This window comes from Corylus avellana, chromosome 6, assembly GCF_965113065.1.
Source record: "Corylus avellana chromosome 6, dhCorAvel1.hap1.2, whole genome shotgun sequence".
In the NCBI taxonomy this organism is placed as follows: Eukaryota; Viridiplantae; Streptophyta; class Magnoliopsida; order Fagales; family Betulaceae; genus Corylus; species Corylus avellana.
Genome location: NC_142495.1, coordinates 241,817 through 267,893, shown reverse-complemented (window position 1 = coordinate 267,893; position 26,077 = coordinate 241,817). Strand labels below are relative to the sequence as shown.

The 26,077-nt window shown below is 37.7% G+C and overlaps 3 protein-coding genes and 1 pseudogene across 4 annotated transcripts; 3 read left to right on the top strand and 1 right to left on the bottom strand.

The window, feature by feature from the left end:
• Positions 1–3,549: 3,549 nt before the first annotated feature.
• LOC132188667 (growth-regulating factor 1) lies at positions 3,550–7,067 on the bottom strand. Of its 2 annotated transcripts, none has more exons than XM_059603189.2 (4): positions 6,424–7,067; positions 5,917–6,141; positions 5,079–5,436; positions 3,550–4,665 (listed from the first exon to the last, which is right to left on the bottom strand). In XM_059603189.2, the coding sequence occupies exons 1-4, from the start codon at positions 6,830–6,832 to the stop codon at positions 3,861–3,863; spliced, it is 1,797 nt and encodes a 598-aa protein (XP_059459172.2). In that variant the 5' UTR covers positions 6,833–7,067; the 3' UTR covers positions 3,550–3,860. The 2 variants fall into 2 exon arrangements, with proteins under 2 accessions (XP_059459172.2, XP_088373214.1); XM_088517088.1 differs by having other exon boundaries at positions 6,428–6,512.
• Positions 7,068–10,619: 3,552 nt separating this feature from the next.
• LOC132188789 (Thioredoxin superfamily protein) lies at positions 10,620–13,279 on the top strand. The gene is made up of 7 exons (XM_059603325.2): positions 10,620–10,957; positions 11,063–11,109; positions 11,208–11,322; positions 12,463–12,507; positions 12,604–12,663; positions 12,757–12,852; positions 12,964–13,279. Exons 1-7 carry the CDS (start codon positions 10,652–10,654, stop codon positions 13,081–13,083), a joined length of 789 nt encoding a protein of 262 aa, XP_059459308.2. The 5' UTR covers positions 10,620–10,651; the 3' UTR covers positions 13,084–13,279.
• Positions 13,280–17,859: 4,580 nt separating this feature from the next.
• On the top strand, positions 17,860–18,718 carry LOC132186449 (short-chain dehydrogenase ptmH-like; annotated as a pseudogene).
• Positions 18,719–21,517: 2,799 nt separating this feature from the next.
• Positions 21,518–25,354, top strand: ANT (Integrase-type DNA-binding superfamily protein). The gene is made up of 9 exons (XM_059603323.2): positions 21,518–22,254; positions 22,366–22,987; positions 23,159–23,241; positions 23,415–23,423; positions 23,513–23,601; positions 23,697–23,770; positions 23,854–23,904; positions 24,020–24,096; positions 24,483–25,354. The coding sequence occupies exons 1-9, from the start codon at positions 21,963–21,965 to the stop codon at positions 25,106–25,108; spliced, it is 1,923 nt and encodes a 640-aa protein (XP_059459306.2). The 5' UTR covers positions 21,518–21,962; the 3' UTR covers positions 25,109–25,354.
• The last annotated feature ends 723 nt before the right edge of the window (positions 25,355–26,077 follow it).

The window sequence follows — 26,077 nt, the reverse complement described above, 5'->3', positions numbered from 1 at the left end:
GGTCTCAAGTGATTATTGTACATGGCATGGCATCCATGCCTTTTTGAGGTCCAACAGTGACACATCAACAACAAATTAAAGATGTCTTAACCGGCCCTTTCTCTTTAAATTAGTATACATGCATGTCTTGTCGGTACATGTGCACTTGGTTAAACATTATCATGATTGATTGATCGAGCTAGATTCGAGAGCTTCTTTCATGCATGTGATTATTGATCCTAATATTATTACATATACGTTTGACTTTCTGTATAGTCGCCGATCGAATTAATGCGTGAGGCTTGAGCTTGCATGCATCACAACTAATTAAGCACAATATACAGAATTAAGTTTAAAGTAGTTGTTAATTTGAAGGCGTTGGATCAGCTTAATCCTTCTTTGTACTGTACGCGGTGGGTGGGGATAGACTGTAAGAAAATCATACCAAACGTTGAAATGAAATGCTCATTTCCATTTTCGTCAAATTAATGTGACAGGGCAGTTGAGGTTCAAGTTCAACATAATGAACATATGACTGCAACCGATCACCATATATATATATGCCGGCTCACTAGATGGTTACAATAAATCATTTTCTATATATGGAGTCAAGTGTAAGGAAGGTTCTGCTCAGATCAGAATAAAACGAAAATTGAAGTCAAGGTCCAACGACACTGCACATCCAATCATCTTATGGGTTCTGCACACCCAATCGAAGAATCCCCCTTTGTAACCCTTCCCTTTTGTTTGTATTTGCTCAACAAAAAAAAAAAAAAAAAAAAAAAAAATCATCATATGGGTTGCGTAGTGCCGCATTCCAATTAAAGAATTATTATTATTATTACGGTTAAATATTTTATTCACTCATGTGATTTAACTTCTTTATTTTTTTATTTTTAGAGTTTATTTTTTATTACAAGAGGTCCATCTGGTTTGCCTCTATAAATGGAGATAGTCCATCCGTCAAAATTTCATCTAAAATTTGACGGAACACCACATCAGCACCATTCATAATTTGACAAGTGTCCATATAATTAATTAATTAAAAAAATAATTTTTTTAAAAAAATTAAAAACATTAAAATTTATATTTAATTAATTTTTTTTTTTTAAAAAAAAAAATTGGGGCCACCCCTATAGCCATGGGGGTGGTTTGGCCACCCCTAAGATAGCAAGTATCTTGGGGCGAAGGAAAAATCACACAAGTTTGTTTTTCGTTGGCCGGAACCTGTAACCCGATGGCCCCAGAGGTAGAGAAGAAGAATCCATGATAACAACTTCAAATCTTTAATGGCAGTTAGCAAGATCAATTTTGGCCGTTCCAGTATTATATTACTTTTGCACATTTATTCGGTTAGGGAGAAAGAAATTTCAAGAAAGGAAATAGAGTGATAACACCACAGTTTCCCATCCGCCATAGTAAGAACCATCAAACCAGGCCGAAAAATCATTCATCTCTCCAGCAAACACTCCCGCGAAAAAGAATGAGCAGCGGGTTGATAATAGCTTAAATGTGCTTATTTTTCTCTATTAAAATAAGTAATATCATACTATGTTTTGTTTTTAATTCTTGCATTTTATATTTAATTGTGGGATATTGTTTAATTATTAATTTTGAACTTAATTTGATATATTAAAGCAAGAATTACATTTTGAAGGGATTGGTAAAATCGCAGCAATGAAAAAACAAGAAGCCAAGTTTTCAATGCATTGCAGTAAAAGGAAAATGTTGGAGAAGTGAGCAACGTGGGACCAGCCAAAGAAAAATAAAAGAAAAGAAAAACAAAGAATCAAGAGAATGGAGCAATCTGAACCAAGGCTTGTGGGGGTAGAAACGGCAAGAGGAAAGAATTTTATTTTCATCAACTACTACTCCAATGATAATGTACCCTCTCAAACTATCAATTACGACAATTTACTCCCTAAACTACCAAAACAATGACAATGTACCCCCCAATGCTAGCAAAATGATGAAATTACCCTTATAAAATTTTTAATAAGACAAAAATACTCATACAAATTTTTTTAAAAAAATTAAATTTTCGTATTTTTGTTTTTATTTTAGTAAGGGTAATTTCGTCATTTTATTAAAATTGGAGATACATTGTCATTGTTTTGGTAGTTTGAGAAATAAATTGTCATTAAAATGATAGTTTGAAAGGGCTAAGTGAACTTTACCCACTAAAAAAAAATTAACAAAGAGAAGAGGCGGATGTACAAAGTAAAGAAGGAAATGGTTTTGTTTCAAGCTCGACAAATCAAAGAAAATCCTTCCCTCAAAAAACCTGACACCAAAGAAAAGAACGGTTTTTTTTTTTTTTTTTTTTCATATATATATATATATATATATATATAGAAGTTGTTAGGTGGTCTTGGGCCTATTTCAACCCCAAAAGCTAGCTCAAGAGGTGATCCTCACACTTATAAACCGACCACCAGCCCCTTCCACAACTGATGTGAGATAACCCCAACAATCTCCCCCTCACACATCGGGCATTGGGTCAGAGCAGTGACAACCCGTTTCTCGGGTGGACTGTTAGGCCGAGACTTGTTGATAAACCTGAGCTATGATACCAGTGTTAAGTAGTTTTGGGCCTATCTCAACCCCAAAAGCTAGCTCAAAATGTGAGGTTTTCTCTCACACTTATAAACCGACCACCAGCCCCTTCCACAACTGATGTGGGATAACCCTAACAGAAGTCACACGGACAGTCAACAGAGAGCCAGAGAGCGCCCATTTGGGCGTTTGAGAGAAAGCAGAAAGAAAAAGAAAAGGAGCGGCAGAGGAGAAGAGTGGAAGAAGTGTGGATTTTCATGCAGTGGATTTAATCCATCTCTTTTCCATGTCTTTTTATTTATATATTGTAATGTACTTTAAAACTATGAGTGGCTAAGTTTTTACTCTTTATCACATAGAATGCTATAATTTCAACTTCTTTCAGATGTGCCAGTGGGCCAAATGAGGTTAGCTTCAACTCCCCCATGGCCAGTTGAGACACCAAAGTCATATTTTAAGCTAAATTAAATCTAACACTTCGTCAAGCTGACCTTCAGCTAAGACCCAAATAATGGAAACTTTTGTCAGTGGTTGGTGCAGTCTCATCCCATGGCCCCATAGGCAATAACTATGCAGAGGGCAATGGCGCGGTCTGCCAGACGGGCAGGCCACAAGTGTGGCTCCTGTCTGGAGTTCAGGGTACTCCAACCTACTTCACTAGTCTGATTTTTATTACGCAGATACTGTTGAGAGCAATCATCCAGCTGAAAGAAGGTTGGAGGAAGTGGGGTCTATCAAAGGAATGGCTGCGATTTAGATTTCAGCGGGTCAAATGTCTCAATGATCAATATTTGTTTTGGAAGCTTCGCCACCATCATTGCCCTATCCTGTCCCCACTGTTTTGGGAGCTAGCCCGCATAGATCCTCTTCACAGCTCGTGGTATTATTACTTTCCTTTCTTTTTTTTCTTTTTTTCACTTTCTCAAGAATATACATATCACAATTCTGATGTTTTGCCCTTCTACTTATGAAACTTGTTCCTGTGTGAATAATCAAATTGTTGTAGAGCAGAGAAAATCCAAATAGCTCATATTATATCTGACATTAAAACAGCACAGGTTGCTTTTAATAACCCAAAACCAAAAAACCAAAAAACAAAAACAAAAACTATAGTTGACAGCAAGTCCTCAACAGCCAAAGTCGTCAACACCTACCTATTGAAACTAGAATCAGCCAAGTCCCTACTTTAAAATAACCGTCCACAAGAAAAAGAAAAAGAAAAAACAGAAGATATTCATCTGAAAAACAGTTACTTCATGCATCTCGATTCTCCTTCACTAGTTAACTCCATCTCAATCCTGTTTTAGCCCAGGTCTGTCCTTGATTTACAGGGATGGAATTGAGGAACTTGCGAGAGTTGAACCAAGCACATCGTCAAAGAGACTAGCTCCCTCACGGCTCCTTTTGTTCTCAGCTCCTGGGCTGCTGCCTGAACTGCTATTTGAGAGTGAACTGAAAGGCGCCTTTTGCAAGACACCGGTGGGGGAAGAACCCAACTGAGGGCTGCCATCCCACCCTTCAATCAAGAGGTTAAGAGCTGATGAGTTCTTGCAGGCTTTTACAGAGTTTGTGGTGTTGGTCAAGACCTCACCTAAAGGACCCCCCACTGAAGTACCCCAAGAGATTGGCATCCAGTTAGTTTGATTCTGGGTCGGTTCAATAAGCTCAGTGCTCATCCCCAAGTTCATTTGAATTGGCTCAAATGCACGAGATAACCTTAGAGGTGAAACCGAAAGTTTATCTTCTGTTGGTGAGGATGAGGATGATGAAAAGTCCGAGGCCATAGGTATTGACATGGAGAGCTGGGTACAGTCTGATCTGAGTTCTTCAGGCCAAGAAATGACTGAGCGATTCGATTGGTCCTTTGGCCAGTCATCAATAAATTGGCGAAGTGGATTTTGGTCTTGGGTTTCCTGATCATTGAAGTCTAGAAACGAACAATAGTTTTTTGAATTTATGCTAGAGGCCCTAAGTGAAGGATTATGGAGGGAATCAGTAGAAACTAGTCCAAACAAGGACTGAGATAATTCTTCTAATGGGATCTCTGGTTTTGAAATGGTAAAAGTAGATTCATTAGATTTCAGGCTGGTCGTGGAAGACATCATAGAGTGGCCCCGTGGGTCTTGCATTCTGCCACACACATTCTCTCTAATTCAGAAAAGTAGAAATATTGACTAATCAAAGGCCCCCCCCAAAAAATAAAAAGCTTACAATTATCAGTAGAATTATGCAGAACCTGTAGCCTCTATAATTAAGTATAATTTCTACCATAAAGGCCTCAATTCCATTATCCAAAGAAATTGGAAAGGGCACATTTAATGATATGTCCCTAGAAAAGGAATCCTAAGTTTCGACTATAAGGACTAGTCTCTTTCACCAAAGTAAAGATGAAAGACGGGGTCTACTTTAAAGTAAAGCAAATGAAGTAAAAGTGTACGTATGCAAACTGTGTTAGATCAATATGATTTTATAAAGCTCAAAGGGGATTATAAGAACTAAACAGATATAAGAAGCTCTAATGCATAAAGTGCATGCTCCGTTACCTGCCAACAAGGGCATCTGCAGAAGGATTGGCAGCACCACCAGGCTGCAAGTTCTTGAACTGGTGCTGCGTGATGGTGAGGCTGTTGGATGCACCACCACTAGGAATTACCGATGATGACACAGAAGTCATCGGTATCACTTTCGGATTAGTGGTCCCAGTGACGGCATGGCCAGTCTGTATCACTTCCACAGGCTTTCTTGAACGATGGCGGCCCCTGTTTATGTGTCTTTCACAGTACTTCTGGTCAGCAACAGCGTCTCTGGAGCACCGCCATTTCTTTCCATCTGTTCGACGACACCTCCCAGGCTCAGGATCAGCATTGCCGGAGAAACCCAGATGGAAAGAGCCCCACTCCACTGTATAACAAGAAAGGGACTAATGAAAAGATTAAACAGACTAAAGTGGGAAAAAAATTTGAATTAGGCACCCAAGCCAGTCACTTTATATATAAAAACACTGCACATCCTGGATATTTTTTTTTTTTTTTTTTTGTAAGCACATCCTGGATATTGGATTAACCTTTCCGCCTGCTAAAAACTTGGACATCATTGCTGATACTGTAACATGGAACAACGTAAATTGGAAATTCCATGTTACCAACAATAAAGTAAGGTGGCATAGACATATGGGGTTCCATAATTTTATGAATAAATAAGAAATAGCAGCCGCCTGCATCAAATCCACCCACCCCCCACCCCTCGTCTTTCACAACTCCACTAGGGAAACACATACCCACACTCGCACGCAACATCTAAACATGGTTGTCAGTTATGCATGTCTTGCGCAAGATATAAATTTATGTACCCAGCGTGTCGTTAAGGAAATAACAAACTTACATGAATTGTGAGGCAAGGATCCAGCAGTTGAGCCGGACAAGCCATAAGGGTAGAGGGATCTCCTAAGAGGGATGAGCAAATTGGATGGCACAGGCACATTTGAAGTGATGTACTTGTAGATCAAGGCCTGATGCTCTAGTTCAATCCACTGAGATGGAGTAAATGGTCCGCTAACCCCAGCAAAGGTCACATGCATGCTTGCATTCAAGCTTCCAGAACCATATCCTGAACAAGACAATGTAAATAACTTGCCCCTAACATTTATGGGAGTCACGCATATTATGGAAAATTAAAAATGAAAATAAGAAACAATAATCAAAACAAAGAAACCCAAACAAGTGTAAAAGCCCGTTTTTCTGCACAATGATGTGCTTAAATCTCACCCTTTTAAAGTCACATTTCCACATCCCAATGTGACTCACACGCCTTACACCCCCACCCCACCGGGTGAAAAAAAAAAAAAAAAAAAAAAAAGAGAGAACAAATTGCAGAGGTAGTACTGATTACCAACATTTCTAGTGTAAGCAGAAGGTGTGCGATGGTAATAAGGAAAAACTGAGTTGTGGGTGCTTTTCTCTACTAGCCCACCATCCTTCCTGAGAAAGGGAACCTCTGGTTTAACCGAAGAGAAGCTCAGCATATGCTCTTGCTGCCGAGTATCAGCAGTGGATAAAGCATTAGATCTCAGCAAAGGAGTGGCCTGGTGCAACGGCATTGTCTTGTAGGCCGAAAGACTTTCACTTTTGGCAATTTTTGAACTCTTCCAGTCATCTTCAGGAGGCCCAGACTTCTTTTGCTTCACCAACCCAGATCCAAGACCCTTTGGCTTGGTTTCAGGGTTTGAGACCTTGGAAGAAGCTCCCCCTCCCCCCTCAGGCCACATCAAACCCTCCAAACCCCCCGCCCCAAAATCCATTTAATTTTGGAGATACCACCAATCTACAATAACTCTACTAATTAAGCATGAGTTCATGAACCGGAGGGAGGATAAGCTTCCGATAGACAGAAGAAAGAGAGACAGAGGAACGCATCTGGAGGGTGGGCTTTGTACTTTGCTGAGCTGAGTATTTAAAAGGGCTGAGAAAATAATTGGAGAGAGAGAGAGAGAGAGAGAGAGAGTTGAAACTTGAAACGGAGCAGCAGACCAAGCAATTACTAAACCAAACACTCCACATCTCAAACATACTGTGCTTAGTATGCAGTAGGACAAGTTTATCCACGTTTCGGATGTAGCGCGATTTAGTCGGCTGTAGTGGATATATCAATAAGGAACCGCATAAATAATTTTAAATTTGAATTCTATCAATAATTTGAGAAATTTTCTTAAAATAATAGCGTTTATTTAAAGTTTAAAAGAAAAAGAAGAATAAACTCAACTCAAAATATTCTCATTGATAAAACTAAATCATAAACAATAATTTCCATTTATGGAAGTTATAAGTAAATATTTATAGACCCCAAAATCCAAAACCTAATAAAATACGAAATAAAGACTCTCAAAACCCTAAATTTAATAAAACATGAAATAAAGGCGACTTAAATAAAATAAAGCTACAACGCCCGTCCAAACGGGACTTATGGCCGTCCGAATAGCCACATACGTAAAACGTAAAAACATCAAAATAACATATGACAATTCGAACGGGATTTCGAAGAAAGCATTCTACCAGCTTTATCCTATCTGCATCAGTTTCTTCCTTCTTACTAAACAAAAAATAAGCAAACAATTACTATTATTAAGAAAAAGAAGTTACAAAAATTTCCTTAACCTGGCCAAAAACAAATTTGAGAATGTATTAAAAAAGAAAGTTGATACCCCTAAGTGGCTAAGTCAATTATTTTGTTGGTATTTTTTTTTCTGTTTTGAGTTGTTCATTAATACATCATCTTTAAAATAAAAATACAAACAAACATTGCTTTTGTGATATTTGTTAATGTGTTTTGTAGGATATTTTTTACTTTTTATTTGAAAAAAAATTAATATAAGATAATAAATAAATAAAAAGAGGAAGATAATTTTAACAAACCAAGCCCCATCAATCATCCCCACAAGTCAAGTGGGTAATTTCTTTTATTTTGTTTGAGCTATTAAAATGATTTTATAGTCCATTTTAGAATAGAGAATGGCATTGATACATTTTTTAATTTTTTTTCTTAAAAGTTAATTTTTAAATAATGTGTTATTATCCCATGAGTTGGTAACAATCTTTCCAAAATAATAAATCTCATAAATTAATGACACATCATTTAAAAATTAACTTTTAAAAAAAATTAAATATGTATCACTCCTTTTCTTTGGGTCATCTTGGGTTACAATACAAAGTCCGCTAGCGGTTTCAAAAATTGGGTCCTTATCCATCGCTATTGAGGACAGTGCAGGGGCATTGGCGTGCATGAGGCTAGATGCATTGCCACGTGACCGCACGCCCAAATCTAGGCTATCTAGATCTAGCCCCCCAGATGACAGATGCCCACCTGGGCGGCTGGGCCACCTCTCCATCTCCATGGGATGCAAATCTTGAATTTTACCATACTCGGAACCACATTAATTATATGATTTGACTCAAGTGGTTGTAAATTGGGATCTCGATCTGGATTTACTGAATTTCTTAAAGAAATTTCAGTTTCTGAAATTTTAGATTTAGATCGTCTATTTTCTATCAAAAAAATTATTGTTATGCCACGTGTTCTACTATTAATAAAATAATAAAATAATAAATATTTATTATTGTATTAGTAGTAGGACATGTGATAGAACAATAACCATTAGATAAAAAATGAATAGCTTTGAATTAAAAATTTTAAAAACTAAAATTTCTTTAAAAATTTTATAAACCAAAATTTTCTAAAAATTTCAGCAAATGCTGATCCTGTAAATTGTGCTTAATAGGAAGGAAAGCGTGTAGCAGACTTGTACTTAATGGCCTAAAACTGATGCACTATATATTCTCAAAGTCCTTCAATGAAAATTAGGAGCCACATCCTTATCCTTTTCCTTCTTCCTACAATCTATTTATTAATGTGCATTCAATGTCATTAATAGTTTATATCATTTAGTTATAGTTGATGAGTATTTTTGTGCCATTAAAAAGTGAAAAGAAATACTTATCCACAATAACTAACTGCATATTCTCCAGTTTATATGAAATGAAGAGGATCCTGCGACCTTCAAAGGAGTAGGATCCTCTCTAGTCCAAAATGAATAGCATGACAAGAATTTTTTTTAAAAAAATCATAAAACCACAAATGAGACTTGTTTCACTAACAAAAAATAATAATAAATAATAAAAAATAAGGGGTGGTTGGCCACCCCATCTTGGCCATAAGGGGTGGCCAGACCACCCCATTTTAGCTAGGGTGGCTTGAGAGCCACTCCCAATGGCCGGCCAAGGGTGGCCGGACCACCCCATGGCCCTTGGGGGTGGTCCGGTCACCCCCTATGGCCAAACTAAAAAAAAAAAATTGTTTGACCTTGGGGGTGGTCCACGTCTAAACGTGGGTGTCACGTGGTGTGGTACCTGAGTTTTTGGGTGCTACGTCATATTTTATTTTTAAATCGTTTGCCCTTGGGGCTGACCATGGCACCCACGTTTAGACGTGGCATTCCGTTAAAAAACTTAACAGAATTTTGACAGAGATACCAAATGTGTTTATTGGCTTACCACATGTACCATTTGCGATATTTTAAAAATTTTAGGTGGTTATTTTATTTTAGTGCAAACCACATGTACTAAAATAGTATTTAACTTTATTTTTTTTGGGTAGATGCAGTTTGAGTAGGCCTCTAATAATTATTTATATCCATAATAATTAATAAATAAGCCACCCGACGGGGTATAAATAAAACGTTGGAGGACAAATTTCAAGTTAATCCACTCTGAATTTCAGAATCCCTGCTAAAAAAAAAAAGGGGATTATTCTCAAGGTCTGAAAATAGTATATGGATAATAGAACGCAGTCAAGGCTGTCAAGCGAACAATCGTGTTGGAATCATAGGGGCTCAATCGACTCTGCAAACTGCTAGGTTGGGTTGGATTGGATCAATTTAGGTTGGGCTTTTGAGGCCCATAACCCAAGTATAGTCCATTCTACTGTTTAATTATATTGGGGTCACAACAACCCAAGCCCAATGAGAGACAACTATGCTATGTAGTATGTACATCCCATACCAAATGGCTAATGAGATATGAATTTGGATCCTATGGATTTAGTCTTTGTTCACGTAGGGTTAAAATTGTTAAAAAAATATTTTTGGATAATTCTACCTCTATGTTAAAGCGGATCGGCTTCTCTCTTACTGGACCTTCCCTTCTAATTTTTCCTGAAATAGATTATGCAATTTTAAAGATCCAACACGTTCTGTGAGCTATGTTAAAATAAAATAAAATAAAAATATCACATACATGCTCGGACCATCCTCATCTTCTTCTAGGGGTAATTGATTATCTGATAGCATAATTAAAATAGGTTGACCACCCCGAATTTTTAGAGGTGGTCGCACCACCTTATAAGGAACAATGCCATATATTATTAAAAGAAAAAAAATTGATGAAATATAGCTTAATCCAAGTCATTGGTTTTCGAAATGAATTAGTGGCCTGAATCGTTGGAATTAAGAGAGAGAGGGACCTGATTCCAAATTTTCCTCCCCTTGCATTACTTATTTTAAAAAGAAAATAAAATAACGGCCAACCATTAATTAGTACTCTTGCTAAGTCTCTCTCTCCCCGAAGCCATGGCCTTGAATTTGACAGTACCTCTTCAAACCTTACAAACCACCAGCCTGAGCCTGCGACGAACGACTACTCCAGCATCTCTCGTCGGCCCAAAGTCCCATCTTCGTCCCTCCACTGCTACCTTTTACCAGTCGTTGAAAGCAACAAGCCCCAACGGCGTTGGTAGTAGAACATCGCTTCGTGTCGTGGCGAGGGCCTCCACTTCCGAATTTGTCCCTAACGTTGGTCATGTCCTCGGTGATGTTACGATTTTCAACGCTGCTGGTGACCCCGTCTTGTTCAAGCACCTATGGGACCAGGACAACGTACCCCATATTTCTCACTCCTTTAATTTCCTCCTTCAACCTTTACTCTTTTTTTTTTTTTTTTAAACCCTAAGATTGTTGCTTATGAATCCATTTTTCTTCCAGGGAATAGCTGTTGTTGCACTTTTGAGGCACTTTGGGTGCCCTTGCTGGTAATTGTGGATTGCATTAGTATTATTCTAATTTGTTATCAGAAAAAGCTGGACTTTGTTTTGATTGGTCATTTGCTTTGCTTCTTCTTCTTTCAAAGTTGGGAACTTGCTTCTACTTTGAAAGAATCCAAACAGAGATTTGATGCAGCGGGTGTGAAATTAGTTGCTGTTGGTGTTGGCACTCCTAATAAAGCTCGGATTCTCGCTGACCGGGTGGGTCTGTTTCTTTCCCTTCATATGTTACCCCACTTTGTTTTCAGCAGCAGTTTATACTCCTCCATTCACACGATTTGTTAAAAGAATTCATTTATATTTTTCTTGTTAGGTTGCGTTGTTCAGCACATCCCACCTTTACCTTATTTACACATTGCCCTGTTTTCCACTTCTTGCCTTTTTTTGTTACACCTTGACCTTACCAATGTAAACAATAAATTAATATAAACAAAATGTAGCCGCATTCTCTTTTTATATTTTATATTTTATATTTTATTTTAACAATATTCTACATGAATCTGTTTCTGTTATGAAAATTGAAATTTTGTACTCCAATTCACCCTATTTTACTTTAATCTGTTTCTATTGAGAAAATTGGAAGCTTTGCCGACATACCCATGAACTCACGTCTGAAAAGTTGTGGTTTTGATAAAATATGAACAAACCCAGCTGAAATTCCCCATTTTGTACTTTATCCTAAGTTGATTTTAGACAGATTGTAGCTAGTCTGAACAAATTTATATTCTTTAGCTATGTATAAGCATTTTTGTCATTGATCTTTAATAGACTTTCTATAAATAATTTTTCTTCCTATTCTCTTATTGGATGGAATCACTCCTGCCTTGCCCCAGTAGCAGAGAAACTTTGATTAATGGACAAATTATTAATCTCATCTTAAGTAAGGGCTTATGTCCTTTTAATATACCTAGTACCTTGACTGTTGGTGAAATGGAGGTACAAAAAAAACAGAATTTTGCACAACTTGAGAATTTAGGCTAACTGTGTATGTTACACTAATCACATGTGGTTGTTTTCTGCCTCAATCCAACGACAATTATTTCTCCTCATCCTGAAAAAGGAAATCAGTTTGCCCACTTAAACAGATATTTGGTCATTGTTGGATATGTTAAAGTTTCATTGGCAGTGGTTGAACTACAATCTAGGCTATAGATTCTAGCTGAATCTTTCAGACTGGAGACATAATTTCCAGCAGATTGTTCTACTACAATGGAAATTGCGATATGTCAGTTGATTTCCAGGGGGATCCAAAGCCATCATTGCATTTTGTATTGTCTTTGTATAGTTCTACCATTGGCTTTTACTTGATTTTTGGAGCTGATTCTTCTCCATGATATTCAGCTACCATTTCCAGTGGATTGCCTGTATGCTGATCCTGACCGTACGGTAATATGTTGTTTAGTACATACATTAATGATGCCCATACGTGATTTTTTATCATTTAGTGATTGTAAATTCTGACTCAAACAAAATTTATTTCAGGCATATGACATTTTGGGCTTATACCATGGTTTTGGGCGTACATTTTTCAGTCCGGCTAGTGTAAACATCTTCTGCTTTCTGCAAAATGGTTTTAGCTGTACATTTTGCATGGTGTATACGATGATGTTTTATGAATTAACTGTGACGTGACAGGCCAAGGTGTTTTCAAGATTTGAGGCTCTGCAGAAGGCTTTGAAGAACTATACCATTGAAGCCACCCCAGATGATAGAAGTGGTGTACTGCAACAGGTTAGGTTATTCTGTCTAATAATCAAGGATTGTTTTCCTGTATGTCCTCAAATTTGTTTACTCTTAGGCATTATTTCCATGTATTGATCTTTCTGTTTTCGCTTATATTAGGGAGGGATGTTTGTCTTTAAAGGGAAAGAATTGTTGTATGCGCGGAAAGACGAAGGAACAGGCGATCATGCCCCTTTAGATGATATATTTGATGTCTGCTGCAGGGTTCCAGCTGCATGAAGAAGCTTTACAATGGATCGCTCTTCCAGATACCGTGTGAATTTTTGCTTCTATGTCTGATCTGATGAAGCATAAATTGAAATGCGGTCAATATCTATAATCCAATAATATCTGCCGACAGCAATTATGTAGTATCGCCTATATTATATGTATATCTGCATAGCTGCTTAAATGCATGTATGTAGTCTTTTGTGATGATAGGGGGATCCTGAGTTGTTTGTATGGGTTGCTGACCACTAGAACAAAATTAAACCATAATCAAATTTAGTAAGTAAACATGATATTTTTTTGCAATAATTTCATGCTAATGATTCAACTAGTTGAAGTGTAATTAGCCTTCTGGTTCAAAGTTGTTATGCTGATAAATACTATGCAGTGTGCACTAGTGAAAGTAGCCTATTTCATTATAATTTAATTTAAAAATATTTTTCTAGCAACGTCTTAAAAAAGAGTAGCAAAAAGTATAAATAATAATAATGAAAAAGAAAAAAAGAAATGTTGTAAAGAAGGAAAATCAGGTTTTTTTTTTTTTTTTTTTTGGGTCATTGATTTACTATCTTGCTTTTGGGCCTTTTTAACACAACTATAAGCAAAAAGCAACTAAATGGGCCTATCTAGTTCTACAACCAACTACTAACTGAATACCCAAGCCCACTAATCCTTGTAAGTGGATTAGATGGACCATTATTACGCTAGTCACGTCACAAATGAAATAAAGACGAAGAAGACATTTGTAGGAGGTCAGGTACTCTGGTCTTCCACAAATGATTTGTTATGATACACAGGACGGCCTGGTTTATATCTGTATTGCGGGCAGGCTTTAATGAATTGGTTATGGGCCTGACATAAAGAGTGATACTGGTAATCACTTAGGGTCTACCGCCACCATGCGAGCTGGCCCAATTTAACTTTTAAGCTTGCAGTTTATTAGGTTGCTAATTACCTTCTACCATGGTGCTACGTCACAGTACGAAGAAACCGCACTTGTGGGCCTGGCCGTGGTACAAAGCCAGCCCTTGGCCTATGGACTTTCAAAATAAACCCAGCTCCCCAGCCATGTCCCCTTAAATTTTATTTTATTTATTAGGATATTCACTTATAATTATTTTATTTTATTTTTAAAAAAATCTTCTATCCTTACATCCATTTCATGTTATAAGTAGTTTTTTTTTTAGATGAGTATGAAGAATTGCATTAATCCTTATGTACTAATATTATACCTACATTCTTTTACAACTTGCTGATTGAATGTTAATTTCTTGTAAGCATGTGGCAAATTAACGTAATACCGTGTTAATTTCTAATATGTTGATCTTGAAATGCCAATCCCCTCCTTGTACAGACACAGTTGCAGACTAGGCTGATAATATCCTCCTTTTGGGTGAATTATGTGGAATATTAAGCTGGTGACCGTGCCAATAATTAAGTTAAACCTGTTAGGGGTGGCTGTCCTTTTCGATGTCTTTACATTCTCTAAACAGAATGCCCAAATGCCATTAATAAAAAAAAAAAACACGGAGATCACTTAGCTCACATGTTGTGCTGTAGTGAACTAGACAAAGAAAAATTAGAAAGCAAATTAAACCATATTTGGAGGAGCTAAATTGAGAGCAAGGTGTGTGAAAGGTTTTGGATTCTTCTTTGGAAGAAACCCCACCAGGCACCAATCTCCATGTTAGTTATATTCAAACTTTGTACAGAAGTTTCTCTGTTTGCACTAGCTAGTATCTTTCAGTTTGAGACAATATAGGCCGGGGTCACAGGAATGTGGATATTTTGGTGAGTTGAATAAGTTAATAGGAAATCGGTTTGGCAATTGCTTGCTTTCCTCCTATATCTTTTGGGGTTTCCTTGTCTGTGAAAGAAAATCTAGTAGGGTCTCTTGGGTTAAGCCTAGGCTACAGGCCTAACATAAAGATCGACTAGTCCCAGCCTTCATCCCACCCGATGACCTCGTAACTATGCGAAAGAGTAAACGGATCCTATCCTACGTGTATTTTCTTCCAATTGTTTTCTTTTTCTTTTTTTTTTTTTTTTTATATGAATTTACTGGATGATGCAGTGACCAAAGTACGAAGCTAGGCTAGGTGTGGAGAGAATCTTACTTTTGAACGTGAGATGGCGCATTTGGGGGCGAGAGAGAGAGAGAAGGGTAAAAGACATTAATGCCGATGAGAGTTGCAGAAAAATGGCATTGGGTTGATGGAGGAAGCACTTTAATGGTGAGACTGATCGAGAAGGGTAGTCTCTCTCTCTTGACCTTATAGTCCCCATTCATCCATGTAATAAGTATAGCATAGCACAAACACTCTTCTGTGGTCGCTCTCACTTAGCTACGTTGCTATCCATGAATTACTTTTTCTGTTGACCTGTTGGCCATTTCAGGGATCTTTTTTAGATTTTGTTTGGCTTTTTATGTTCCCACCTGAAATACCATTAACACCCCCATTTTAATGTTTTTTCTTTTCTTTTCTTTACATGTCCGCGTTAGAGCATTCTCAATGGAAGAGCTAAATGTTACTTTTATCTAAAATGCCTTTTTAAATGTTTAAAAAAAAAAAAAAAATGTAAAACAGATATTTGATTAGAAGAGCTAAAAATAAAACTAAATGTAGCTGCACTTTTCAAGGGAGCTATTTTATTTTTCATTGTTTCTTTCACCTATTTTCTCTTTTTCCCAAATCTTTTCTTACTTTTTCTCTATATGTTCTTTTTTTTCCAAAACTTTTCCCATTTTTCCTCTTACATGTTCTCTTTTTTCCAAAACTTTTATTGCTTTTAATAATATTTTAATAGAATAGATAAAAATATAGCTAATTGGATGTAGAGACATTTAAAAATGGCTTAGCTAAACTAGATAAAAGTGAGTTTTGAGAAGCCATTTTACATAAAAATATGGCTCATCCATTGTGAATGCTCTAGGTTAATTTAGATAATTTAAATTAGTGATTTTCACTTAATTTATGCGCATTCTATTGTCCGAGTTAGCATTCACATGGACCAACAAATGTTTTTCTTTAGTTTATTATTTATAAAGCACTAGGGGTGAAATTTAAAACCGCCTAACCGCTAACCGCTATAACCGTTAACCGCTATCCGCCTAACTGCCTAACCGCTTTGAAAGCGGTTAGTAAAAACCGCTAACCGCCTAGGCGGTTGCGGTTAGCGGTTAGTGGGTTTTGAAAATCCGCTAACCGCTAACCGCTACCCGCTAACCGTTTTTTTTTTTAAATATAATATATATTTATGTTATATATATATATATATATATATATATATATATAATAACAATAAGTTGTGAGTTTATGAGTTTTTTTTGGTTGATTGAAATGGGTCTCAAGCTTCAAGTTTAACCATATATGTTGGTTTTTTTGTTGCTTGTGAGTTTATGAATTTGTTTGTGTTTTATTTAATTTCTATGTGTGAGTGTATGAACTTGCTTGTGAGTTTATGTATAAGACTACAAGTGAAGTGATGATTTTGTTGTAATTTTATTTGTATATTATATGATGTGTAGATTTGTAGAAGGTGGCTAACAAGATTTTGGTATATAGCAATTTTTAATGCTAAAATGGCCATGAAAAGGGAAAAAACAAATGTTTAAAATGAGAAAAAAAATGTTTAAAGTGAGCCCAAAACCGGCCCAAACCCGGTCCAAACCCGGCCCAAAATCGGTCCAAAGAAAAAAGCCCAAAAAAAGCCCCAAAAAAGCGGTTAGAAAAAAAGCGGTTATTCCAAAGCGGTTAACCGCTAACCGGGCGGTTAACCGCTACCCGGTTAGCGGAGGCGGTTAGTAAAATTTACTAACCGCCTAGGCGGTTGCGGTTAGCGGTTTTAGCCACTAACCGCTAACCGCAACCGCTATTTCACCCCTATAAAGCACTATATTCAATTCAGCATTTTAATTATTTTGTTTAAAATATTAATTATTTCTTTATGTTTTTTTACTATTCTTAAAAATAAGAGAGAATCATATTATTAATTTTTTTTGGCTAGCCTAAGGAAAATGCTTGGGTCTCTTATATATTAATTAAATAGTTAATGCTTATTCTACATTGACCCAGAAGATGAAAATGACTTATCATTTACCTGGAAATAATATCTGAAAAGCTCTTCTTATTTATCTCCCATCTGTTGAGTTTACAAGCAGGTTTGGGTCGTCTAAAAATAGGTGGTGGGTGAAGTCTGGGATATTTCAACAAATATGTTAAACAGTACTAGCTACTGCCTACTCGATAGTCCTTTGTATTTTGCCTGCTGCTTTATGCATGTTTAATTTGCTGCTTCTTGCAGCTTGTACGTCGTTGTTGGCCCACGAGCCTAGCTCTATTCCCTAGCTATCATCAGTTGTATTTTTTAAAAAATAACATATGATCAACATATATATATATATATATATATATAGATAGATATATATATATATATATATAAAATTACCTGGCATATGAATAATATATATATATGCACCGATGAACATTCCAAAGATCACATCGTTTGTGACGCTAAAGAGTAGTACCGCATGCAGCATACAACTGAAAAGTGAAGAAGGCCCCAGTTATATATAGCCGGCCGATCTTGATGGAAAAAGCATATTCTTAATTTGGAGCATATTCATTCAACAGCCAGCTAGCTAGAGGCAGAGCTAATTGATCGAATTAATCCATGAACAAGGAACGCATAGCTAGCTTGACGGAGATCTCTATATAGTTACTTCATTTCTGAACCTATATATAATTAAGAGTGGTGAGGTGAGGAGTGAGGAAAAGAAAAACAAACATGGGTGACATGAATAAAGTTGTTTTAGTCACTGGCTGTGCTAAAGGTGGCATTGGTTATGAATATTGCAAGGCATTTGCGGAGCAAAATTGCCGTGTCTTTGCCTCTGACATCTCCCAACGCATGCACGACATGTTAGACCTGCTGCCATCAGACAACATCGAGACACTCGAACTTGATGTCGGTTCTGATGAGAGTGTAGCATCTGCCGTTGACACTATTATATCCAAGTGTGGTCACATTGACATTCTAATCAACAATGCTGGAGTTGGAAGTAGCGGCCCTTTGGCTGAGCTTCCACTGGACACGATTAGAAAAGCCTGGGAAATTAACACCTTGGGGCAATTAAGGCTGGTGCAACAAGTGGTCCCCTACATGGCTTCCCGGCGTAGTGGGAGCATTGTGAATGTTGGGAGCATTGTGGGCCGGGTTCCAACCCCATGGGCAGGATCCTATTGTGCTACCAAGGCTGCGGTGCATGCCATGTCTAACACTTTGCGGCTTGAATTAAGGCCTTTTGGTATCAATGTTGTGCTACTAATGCCTGGGGCCGTAAGATCAAACTTTGGCAGTGCAAATATGGAGGGATTGAGAAATCATGATTGGAAACTTTATAAAGAATTCGATGAGGCCATTGTAGACCGAGCTAGGGCTTCACAGGGTGGTAAAGCCACTGATGCTACGTTATTAATTTGCAAGACATGTAGTGAAGAAAGTTTTGAGTCCTAGACCACCAAAGCATATCATATTTGGGCACATGACGGGGTTGTTTGCCATGCTTACATGGTCTCCGCTTTGGGTGAGAGATCTCTTCTTTTCAACTCGTTTCAACCTCAACAAGAAGGTCGGTCTTGTATAGTTGAATCTTGAATATTTTATTTAGGAAATATATATTACCATTTCTTAATAAGGCCGGCCCTTTAATTGATAGCCTAGCTAGCTTTTAAATGAAACAAAAATAAAATAAATGACAAAATATATATATATATATATAGTACGTTGTTTTATTTATTTATTTATTTTGGTTCAATTGCTTGATGAGGTGTAGTTAGTTTGTGTCAAAGACCGGTCACTAGATTCAAAATAGTAGCTTGATAGAGTGCCTCCCACACCCACCGTACTCTTCCAAGAAAATGAAAAAGTCAGACGAGTCCCCTAAGTAAGTTAGATGCTGCTAGCTTTCATGCTCTATAAGAGGAAATTCCAGAGACAGCAGCAGCAGAGCTTGGGAGGGACTAGGGAGCATCTGCTTTCGTGCACTAGAAAAAGGGTATTCAACAGACAGTACGTACCAACTTAATTGAAAGATTCCCATTTCTCTTCTTCAAGCATCTCACTACTGTCGGGAATTGAAGCAGGATCGAGATCCAACAATTACTAGGCTTTAGATTTGAAAACTCACTAGATGCTACTTGATACTTGCATACTAGATAGATGCTGCAGCAAGATTTTCATTTGTGGCCTCCAGATAAATTGACAGAAAAATCAAAATCAAAATAGTTTGTATTCAATTATCTCAGACTCCGATAAAACCAATCTTGACTCCAACAAAAAGTTATATAATTAACAATTAACAAGCAAACTAAACTTCAGAGCATGCTCAAAAGTGTTTATGAATAAATTATTGAACAGGAGGGGATTTATATATATATATATATATATAGGACGACTCCCAAAGGGCATAACGGTCCATATTTAGTGAAGGCAAAAGGACTTATAACCACGTTGCTAACAAAAAGTTAATGACAGGTCGAATCAAAACAAGACAATATTGCAGAGAAAAGAGGCACTGCCAATCCTTCCCCATCTGCTTCCCACCAAAAGAATGGTGAAAAAATAAAGAAAGCAACTTTTGCCGATCGAGGGAGTACAGAGTTGGTCTTTTGTTAGGCAATGCACTATTTCTAGTAAAATTTTATTGGCCTCGGTGCTTTGGTGAGTGGATTTACTCATCATTACTGCAATCAAAAAGAGAGTCTCCCTACATTCTCCCCCGTCCTTTGCTACAACTTTCACTCCCCCACTCTCTTTTCATACCAAATCATTCCCTCCAGAAAATCTGTCTCCATGAACTTGGTCATGCAAATTTGCATGCAAATCTATGATGACGTTTATTAAGGCCAACTGGGGTCCAAGCTTTCTATAATAAATGGGGCAACCCCTACTGATTGAATGGCCCCCTTGTTTAATATTCTGCTTAATTATCACAAAGCCACTATGGAGCATTTTTATTATGTGCTTGCACTACACAAGTTAATACTTTTATTTAGCGTTGACAATTTTTGACACGACTTCTACACGAAATTAGTGGGTTAGGGTTGAGGAGCTTGACCCATTTAATTAAATAAGTCAACTTAATATTAATTTATATAGTCTTATACCCATATCGTGTGTATTTCATTTACATACATTAAACAACCAATAATTCGAGCATATATATTCTCATTCAAAAGGTTCACTTGGCTCAAAAGAAATGGATCTTAATTCAATCTTATGCCATCTTTTGAAAGAAGTTACATCGAGTTTTATGAAGTCAACAAGAAGTTCTCTCAAGGATTGTGGTGACATGGATACAAAAATAATTTCTCAAGATTTTTAATACATTTTTTTTTTTAATGGTAAATACTCATGGTGTGTAACATAGTTGCTTTTCTTAATAAATTATTTTTTTCTCACAAATTCTGACCAATTGGTACACACTGGATATAAAAAAACACTTAGAATACAATGGAGCCCATAAACCCTTAAACATTTGATTGTGTTTTGTAGGAAATGAAATCAACCTAGAACACTCTCAAAGTTTCTATTATAACAAGGAAAGAAATACGAATTTTAAAATTGGGAAAGGATTTTGAGAGAGAAAGAAGAAATGTGAATTTCACAATCTCTATGTAGATTATTCATTTTTTTCAATGTGAGACTTGGGTGTTACAGCACTACTCATTAAGCCGAGTCCTCCCTCACACCCTTTGGAGATGGTGCACTTAGGGTGACCGACCACCCCTCACACTTTGAGGGATTGATTGACCTATCACATTTGGAAGGGCAGCTACTTTAAATAATGGTCCAACAACCCTTTTAACTTTAATTTTATGTTTTATTATTTACATTATTAAATTTAGAAGTTAATTTTGAATAAAGAGTCCGAATTTTTAAAATTACATATTCCTGCAGTTCATTGAAATTGGACGACCCCAAAATCCCTAATGTCAACATTTAGCTCATTTTGCAGAGAATACTTGAGGGCAGGCTAAGGCAAGAGCCAAGAAGACAGTCAGAGTGTGTGACTTGCCATCACTTGTCCTGACTTCCAAGCGGGTTTTGGAAACGGTGTCGTGGAGCCTTGTCTTATGAGATAAAGATCGTAGATACCTATCCTCTGGTTGCAAAGTATAGCAGTAGGTCAGTACACTTACTTACTGCGCGACTGTTGTGAAGTGACTGGAGGGGGAGTTTGTCTTCTGCCCGTGAAATCTAATTGAAGGCCCTCAGGGCCTCAGAGGCTGAGACCATTAAAGCAAAGCCCAGTATAACATTAATATGGTCTGTGAGTCAACAACATATTTAGAAATTAGAGAGGGAGAGGAGACTTTGGTTATGAGTCATGACTGAAGCCAGCTGAGCTGAAGGATATATATATTTTTTTTGGGTACTGAGCAGACTATCCAAATGAGACTATTGACTATTGAGAGGTTTGTTGGAATGCAGCGTTTTGGTCTTTTTATTTATCTTCTTTGTCTATTGATCTTTAATGCGGTTTGAGGGGGGTGGTCTTAAACAAAAGCAAAAGAAGGCAAGGGGGAGCGTATGTTAAAGCAAAAGAAGAGGTCTTTCTCATACACAGATCCCTATGGAATGCAGGAAGGATGCCCAGCAAGCATCGCTTGTGCTGGAACTCATTCTTTTTGTTTAGATGAGTGGTTAGATACGGTCCAATCAGTGCTGCAGCTACCAAACAAAACACCCGGGTTTCAAAATGGAGGGAAGCACATAGATGTTGGTATGATTAGTTTATATCTTTCCCAATGATTGAGTTGCCTTGCCTCAAGAGAAACTCCCCAAGAATCTCTATTTAGTGGGAAAAGAAGCAACATTGAGAGAAGATGAAATCCATGGAAAATGATGATGATGATAACAACAACAACAACACTAACTGGTTGGGTTTCTCTCTCTCTCCGCACATCACCATGGACGGTCCTCCTTCCTCTGCTGCTGCTACTGTTTCTGCAGCAGTCCCAACAAGCTTTTTCCATTCCCCACCTCACCTTAACTATGGTGCTTACTATGAACCCCAAGGAGAAAATGCTGGTTTCTATTCCCCCTTGTCTGTCATGCCACTCAAGTCAGATGGTTCTCTCTGTATAATGGAAGCTCTCACCAGGTCACAACCACAAGGTTAGCTCAAAACGTCTATTATTCTTTTCTTTTGGGCTTTGGTAAAAATCTTATTCTTCAACTTCTGGACTCTTCCGTCTTTGACTTTTTTTTCTTTTTTTTTTTTATAAGCAATGGTAACTACCTCAACCCCAAAGCTGGAGGACTTCTTTGGTGGTGCAACCATGGGGACCCATCACTATGAAAGCAATGACAGAGAAGCTATGGCTCTCAGCTTAGACAGCATGTTTTACAACCATAACCCAGACCATGAGGCCAACAGCCAAAATTGCCTTGACCACTTCCAACAGAATTCCCGACAGCAACAACAGTCACAGCACTATTCATATTACTCTGGCTTTAGAAGCCATGATATGATGTTAGAGGAGGCCAGGGAGTCCCAGTTTGCAGATTGCAATCTTCAGCTCCCAACAATGGCAGATGATGGCGCCAAGAACTGGGTCTCAAGGAACTATTCAGCTAACCATTCGGTGGAGCAGAAGATGATTGGTTGCATGGGTGACAATGGTGCAATGACATATGGGGATTTACAGTCTTTGAGCTTGTCCATGAGCCCTGGCTCCCAATCAAGCTGCGTCACAGCTTCTCAACGCATCTCACCCACTGCCACTGATTATATAGACATGGATACAAAGAAAAGAGGGCCTGAAAAGGTGGATCAGAAGCAAATTGTTCATAGGAAGTCCTTGGATACATTTGGGCAAAGAACCTCCCAGTATAGGGGTGTTACAAGGTAATTCTCTTCTATTTCTTGATTTTTTTCTCTCTCCCTCTATAGTATGTCTTTATGTTTATTTTTCTTCAATTGAAAAGCTTTTATTTTTTCCTTTTTAAAAATTGTTCTTCACATTATTTCCTAATTTTCTTGTATTTTTTTCTGACTTTTCTGATTGTTCATGATCAGGCATAGATGGACGGGTAGATACGAAGCCCATCTGTGGGACAACAGTTGCAAGAAAGAAGGTCAGAGCAGGAAAGGAAGGCAAGGTTAGGAAAGAAAAAAAACAACCTATCTATAATCTCCCCTACGATATTTTACTTTGGATGCCTCTGCTATTTTTGGTCACTTTCAATTCTTTTTCCTGATCAATACTGTCGCTGATTTTTGGTGTTTCTTTCTTGGCTGGGGATGCCATTTCCATTGAAACAATGATTCTTAGTTTATCTGGGTAAGTCTTCTCTTTTAAAATGACTAAAGCATACTAACATATTCTGTCATTTATTGTTTCGTCAAGTCATTCCAAGAATTCAATTTCAGGGGGTTATGATTTGGAAGAAAAAGCAGCAAGAGCTTACGATCTTGCAGCACTCAAGTATTGGGGACCCTCCACTCACATCAATTTTCCTGTAATGATTCTTTTCCTTTTATATTCCAATCTGTCAAGGTAGGTTACGGTAATCTGGATTACTGAAATGCAACTGTGATGATGTGTTTTTGGTAGTTGGAAAATTATCAAAAAGAACTTGAAGAAATGAAGAACATGACCAGACAGGAATATGTTGCCCATCTAAGAAGGTTTTTTTTTGGTTTCATGCTGCTAAGGTGCATGCCCCATCCTGTTTGCTCATTATGTCACTCAACTTTATTATCCTACGCAGGAAAAGCAGTGGATTCTCTAGGGGGGCTTCAATGTACAGAGGAGTGACAAGGTCCTACTAGCCTGGTTTTATGTAGTATTGTAATTTTTGCTTTAATATGCTTACCTATTAAGAAAGATGAATTCTTTTCCCCTGAAATCTCTGTTTCTGTTCTCATATATGGCAGACACCATCAACATGGACGATGGCAGGCTCGGATTGGAAGGGTTGCGGGAAACAAGGATCTTTATCTTGGGACATTTAGTGAGTTCTCTTGAATCTTGACTCGAGTCTCCTCAATGAAATATTTGATCATTTTACTGAATGGTCCGAGTAAAATCTGCAATTGTGTTACCATATTTAATTTATAATCTAGAGATTAAAGGGTGTGCTTTTGTGAATGTTGAAACCCGCTCTTTGAACCCATGTCTTTTCGGCCACCATAAGGCTGATCATGAGCCACTAGAAACCGGACTTATGGTCAGTGAGACCAATTGCTTTTGATAAGGCTCTGTTCTTTCACAGACACAGACACAGACACAAACACAAACATAAACACAAAAAGCAACTTTAATCTTAATGGTATAGATTGGAACCCTGTGACTCTGTAGTTCTCACTCGTTCAAGTTCTCATTGAATTGAAATTTTAGGTACCCAAGAGGAAGCAGCTGAAGCGTATGACATAGCGGCTATTAAGTTTCGTGGCGTAAGTGCTGTAACAAACTTTGACATAACAAGGTACGATGTGGAACGTATCATGGCAAGCAGTACCCTTCTTGCTGGAGAACTAGCTAAGAGAAATAAGGAGACAGGATCCACGATTAAGGCTTTGAACAACCCTTCTACTTCTACTGATAGTGGTAACGGGGAAGCCATTCTCCAAAAGAAGAATGATGAATGTGAATCAGATTGGAAAATGGCGCTCTATCAGTCCTCCCAGGAGCTTCATCACAAGACACCCAAAATGGAAAATTACAGAACCCAATTTTTTCCAGTGGCTTCAGACAATATGATTCAGCAAGAGGTAGAAGATTCGGTGAAGATGGGAACTCATTTGTCAAATGCGTCATCTTTGGTGACTAGCTTGAGCAGCTCAAGAGAAGGCAGCCCGGATAAAACAAGCTTACCAGTGCCTTTTGGATTGCCCCCGTCAGCCTCCAAGTTGTTCAGTACTAGTCCAACTGGTGCTGTCAACTCTTGGATCCCATCACCTCAACTGAGGTCTGCACTCTCCATGCCTCACATGCCAGTTTTTGCTGCCTGGACAGACACATAACTTTGTCTTTTGATAAAACTAGCGAATGTTTTGCATGAGAAACAGAGAGAGAGAGAGAGAAACAGAGGGAGGTTTTATGTGGGGTATCTTAGTTTGAGATATTGGGGGGTTAATGGAGGCCTATCTTTTTCTTTTTCTTTTTTGCGAACAAGATTTCTAAAATATTCAGTAATTTTCGTAGTCTATGTAATGAAGATCTTTAAAAAAAAAATGGTGGAGGGAAATTAAGGTTTATAGAGGCTTTGATTAAGTTCGTGGTGGAATGATTATAGCAATATGGGATGGATGATCTACCCCCATAATTAAATTCAGCTTTATTGATCCTACTAAGTACAGAACCCGCTCAGTTTGTGTCTCAGTAACGCAGAGATGCGATATTTTGCTTTGAGCCTTTGACCATATATAATCCCATACTTCAATCAATCATATCCTGGTTCTTCACGTTTATAACATCATCATTGCTTGTTCCCTTTCTTATCTAAGCTTTCGCAAAAGGTGACAGATATTCCATTCCCGCAGTACAAAGAAAAGGGAGTTGGAGGTGGAAATGCATTCGTATGGGACTTTTGGTGGTTTAATTTATTATGACATGGCCCGTTGTTATTAGGTTTTGTCTGCATTTTGTGGAAAGTATCTCTTGATGGAAACCATTAAGGCCTTTCTTACTGTAAACTAATGATGAAAGGCAGAAAAGCAATCTCATGTCCTAATATGGGCTTCTATGACCAATCAAACTCCACCATGGCTGTGTTCACACGGGAGTTGCGATCAGCTCGTTTCACACCCGTGCCACCATGTGGGGGTCCTAGGCAAGTGGGGTTTAAATAGACTCTCACATGAAGCTGTGTTATTGCACGAAATCTCTCAACTCGGTTTAGGTATGAGTTGGATGTTTTGGGATGCCCCATTTGTACATTTTTCTACACCATGAACAAAATGTGGAACGGGGAACATATATGGTCAATTTGA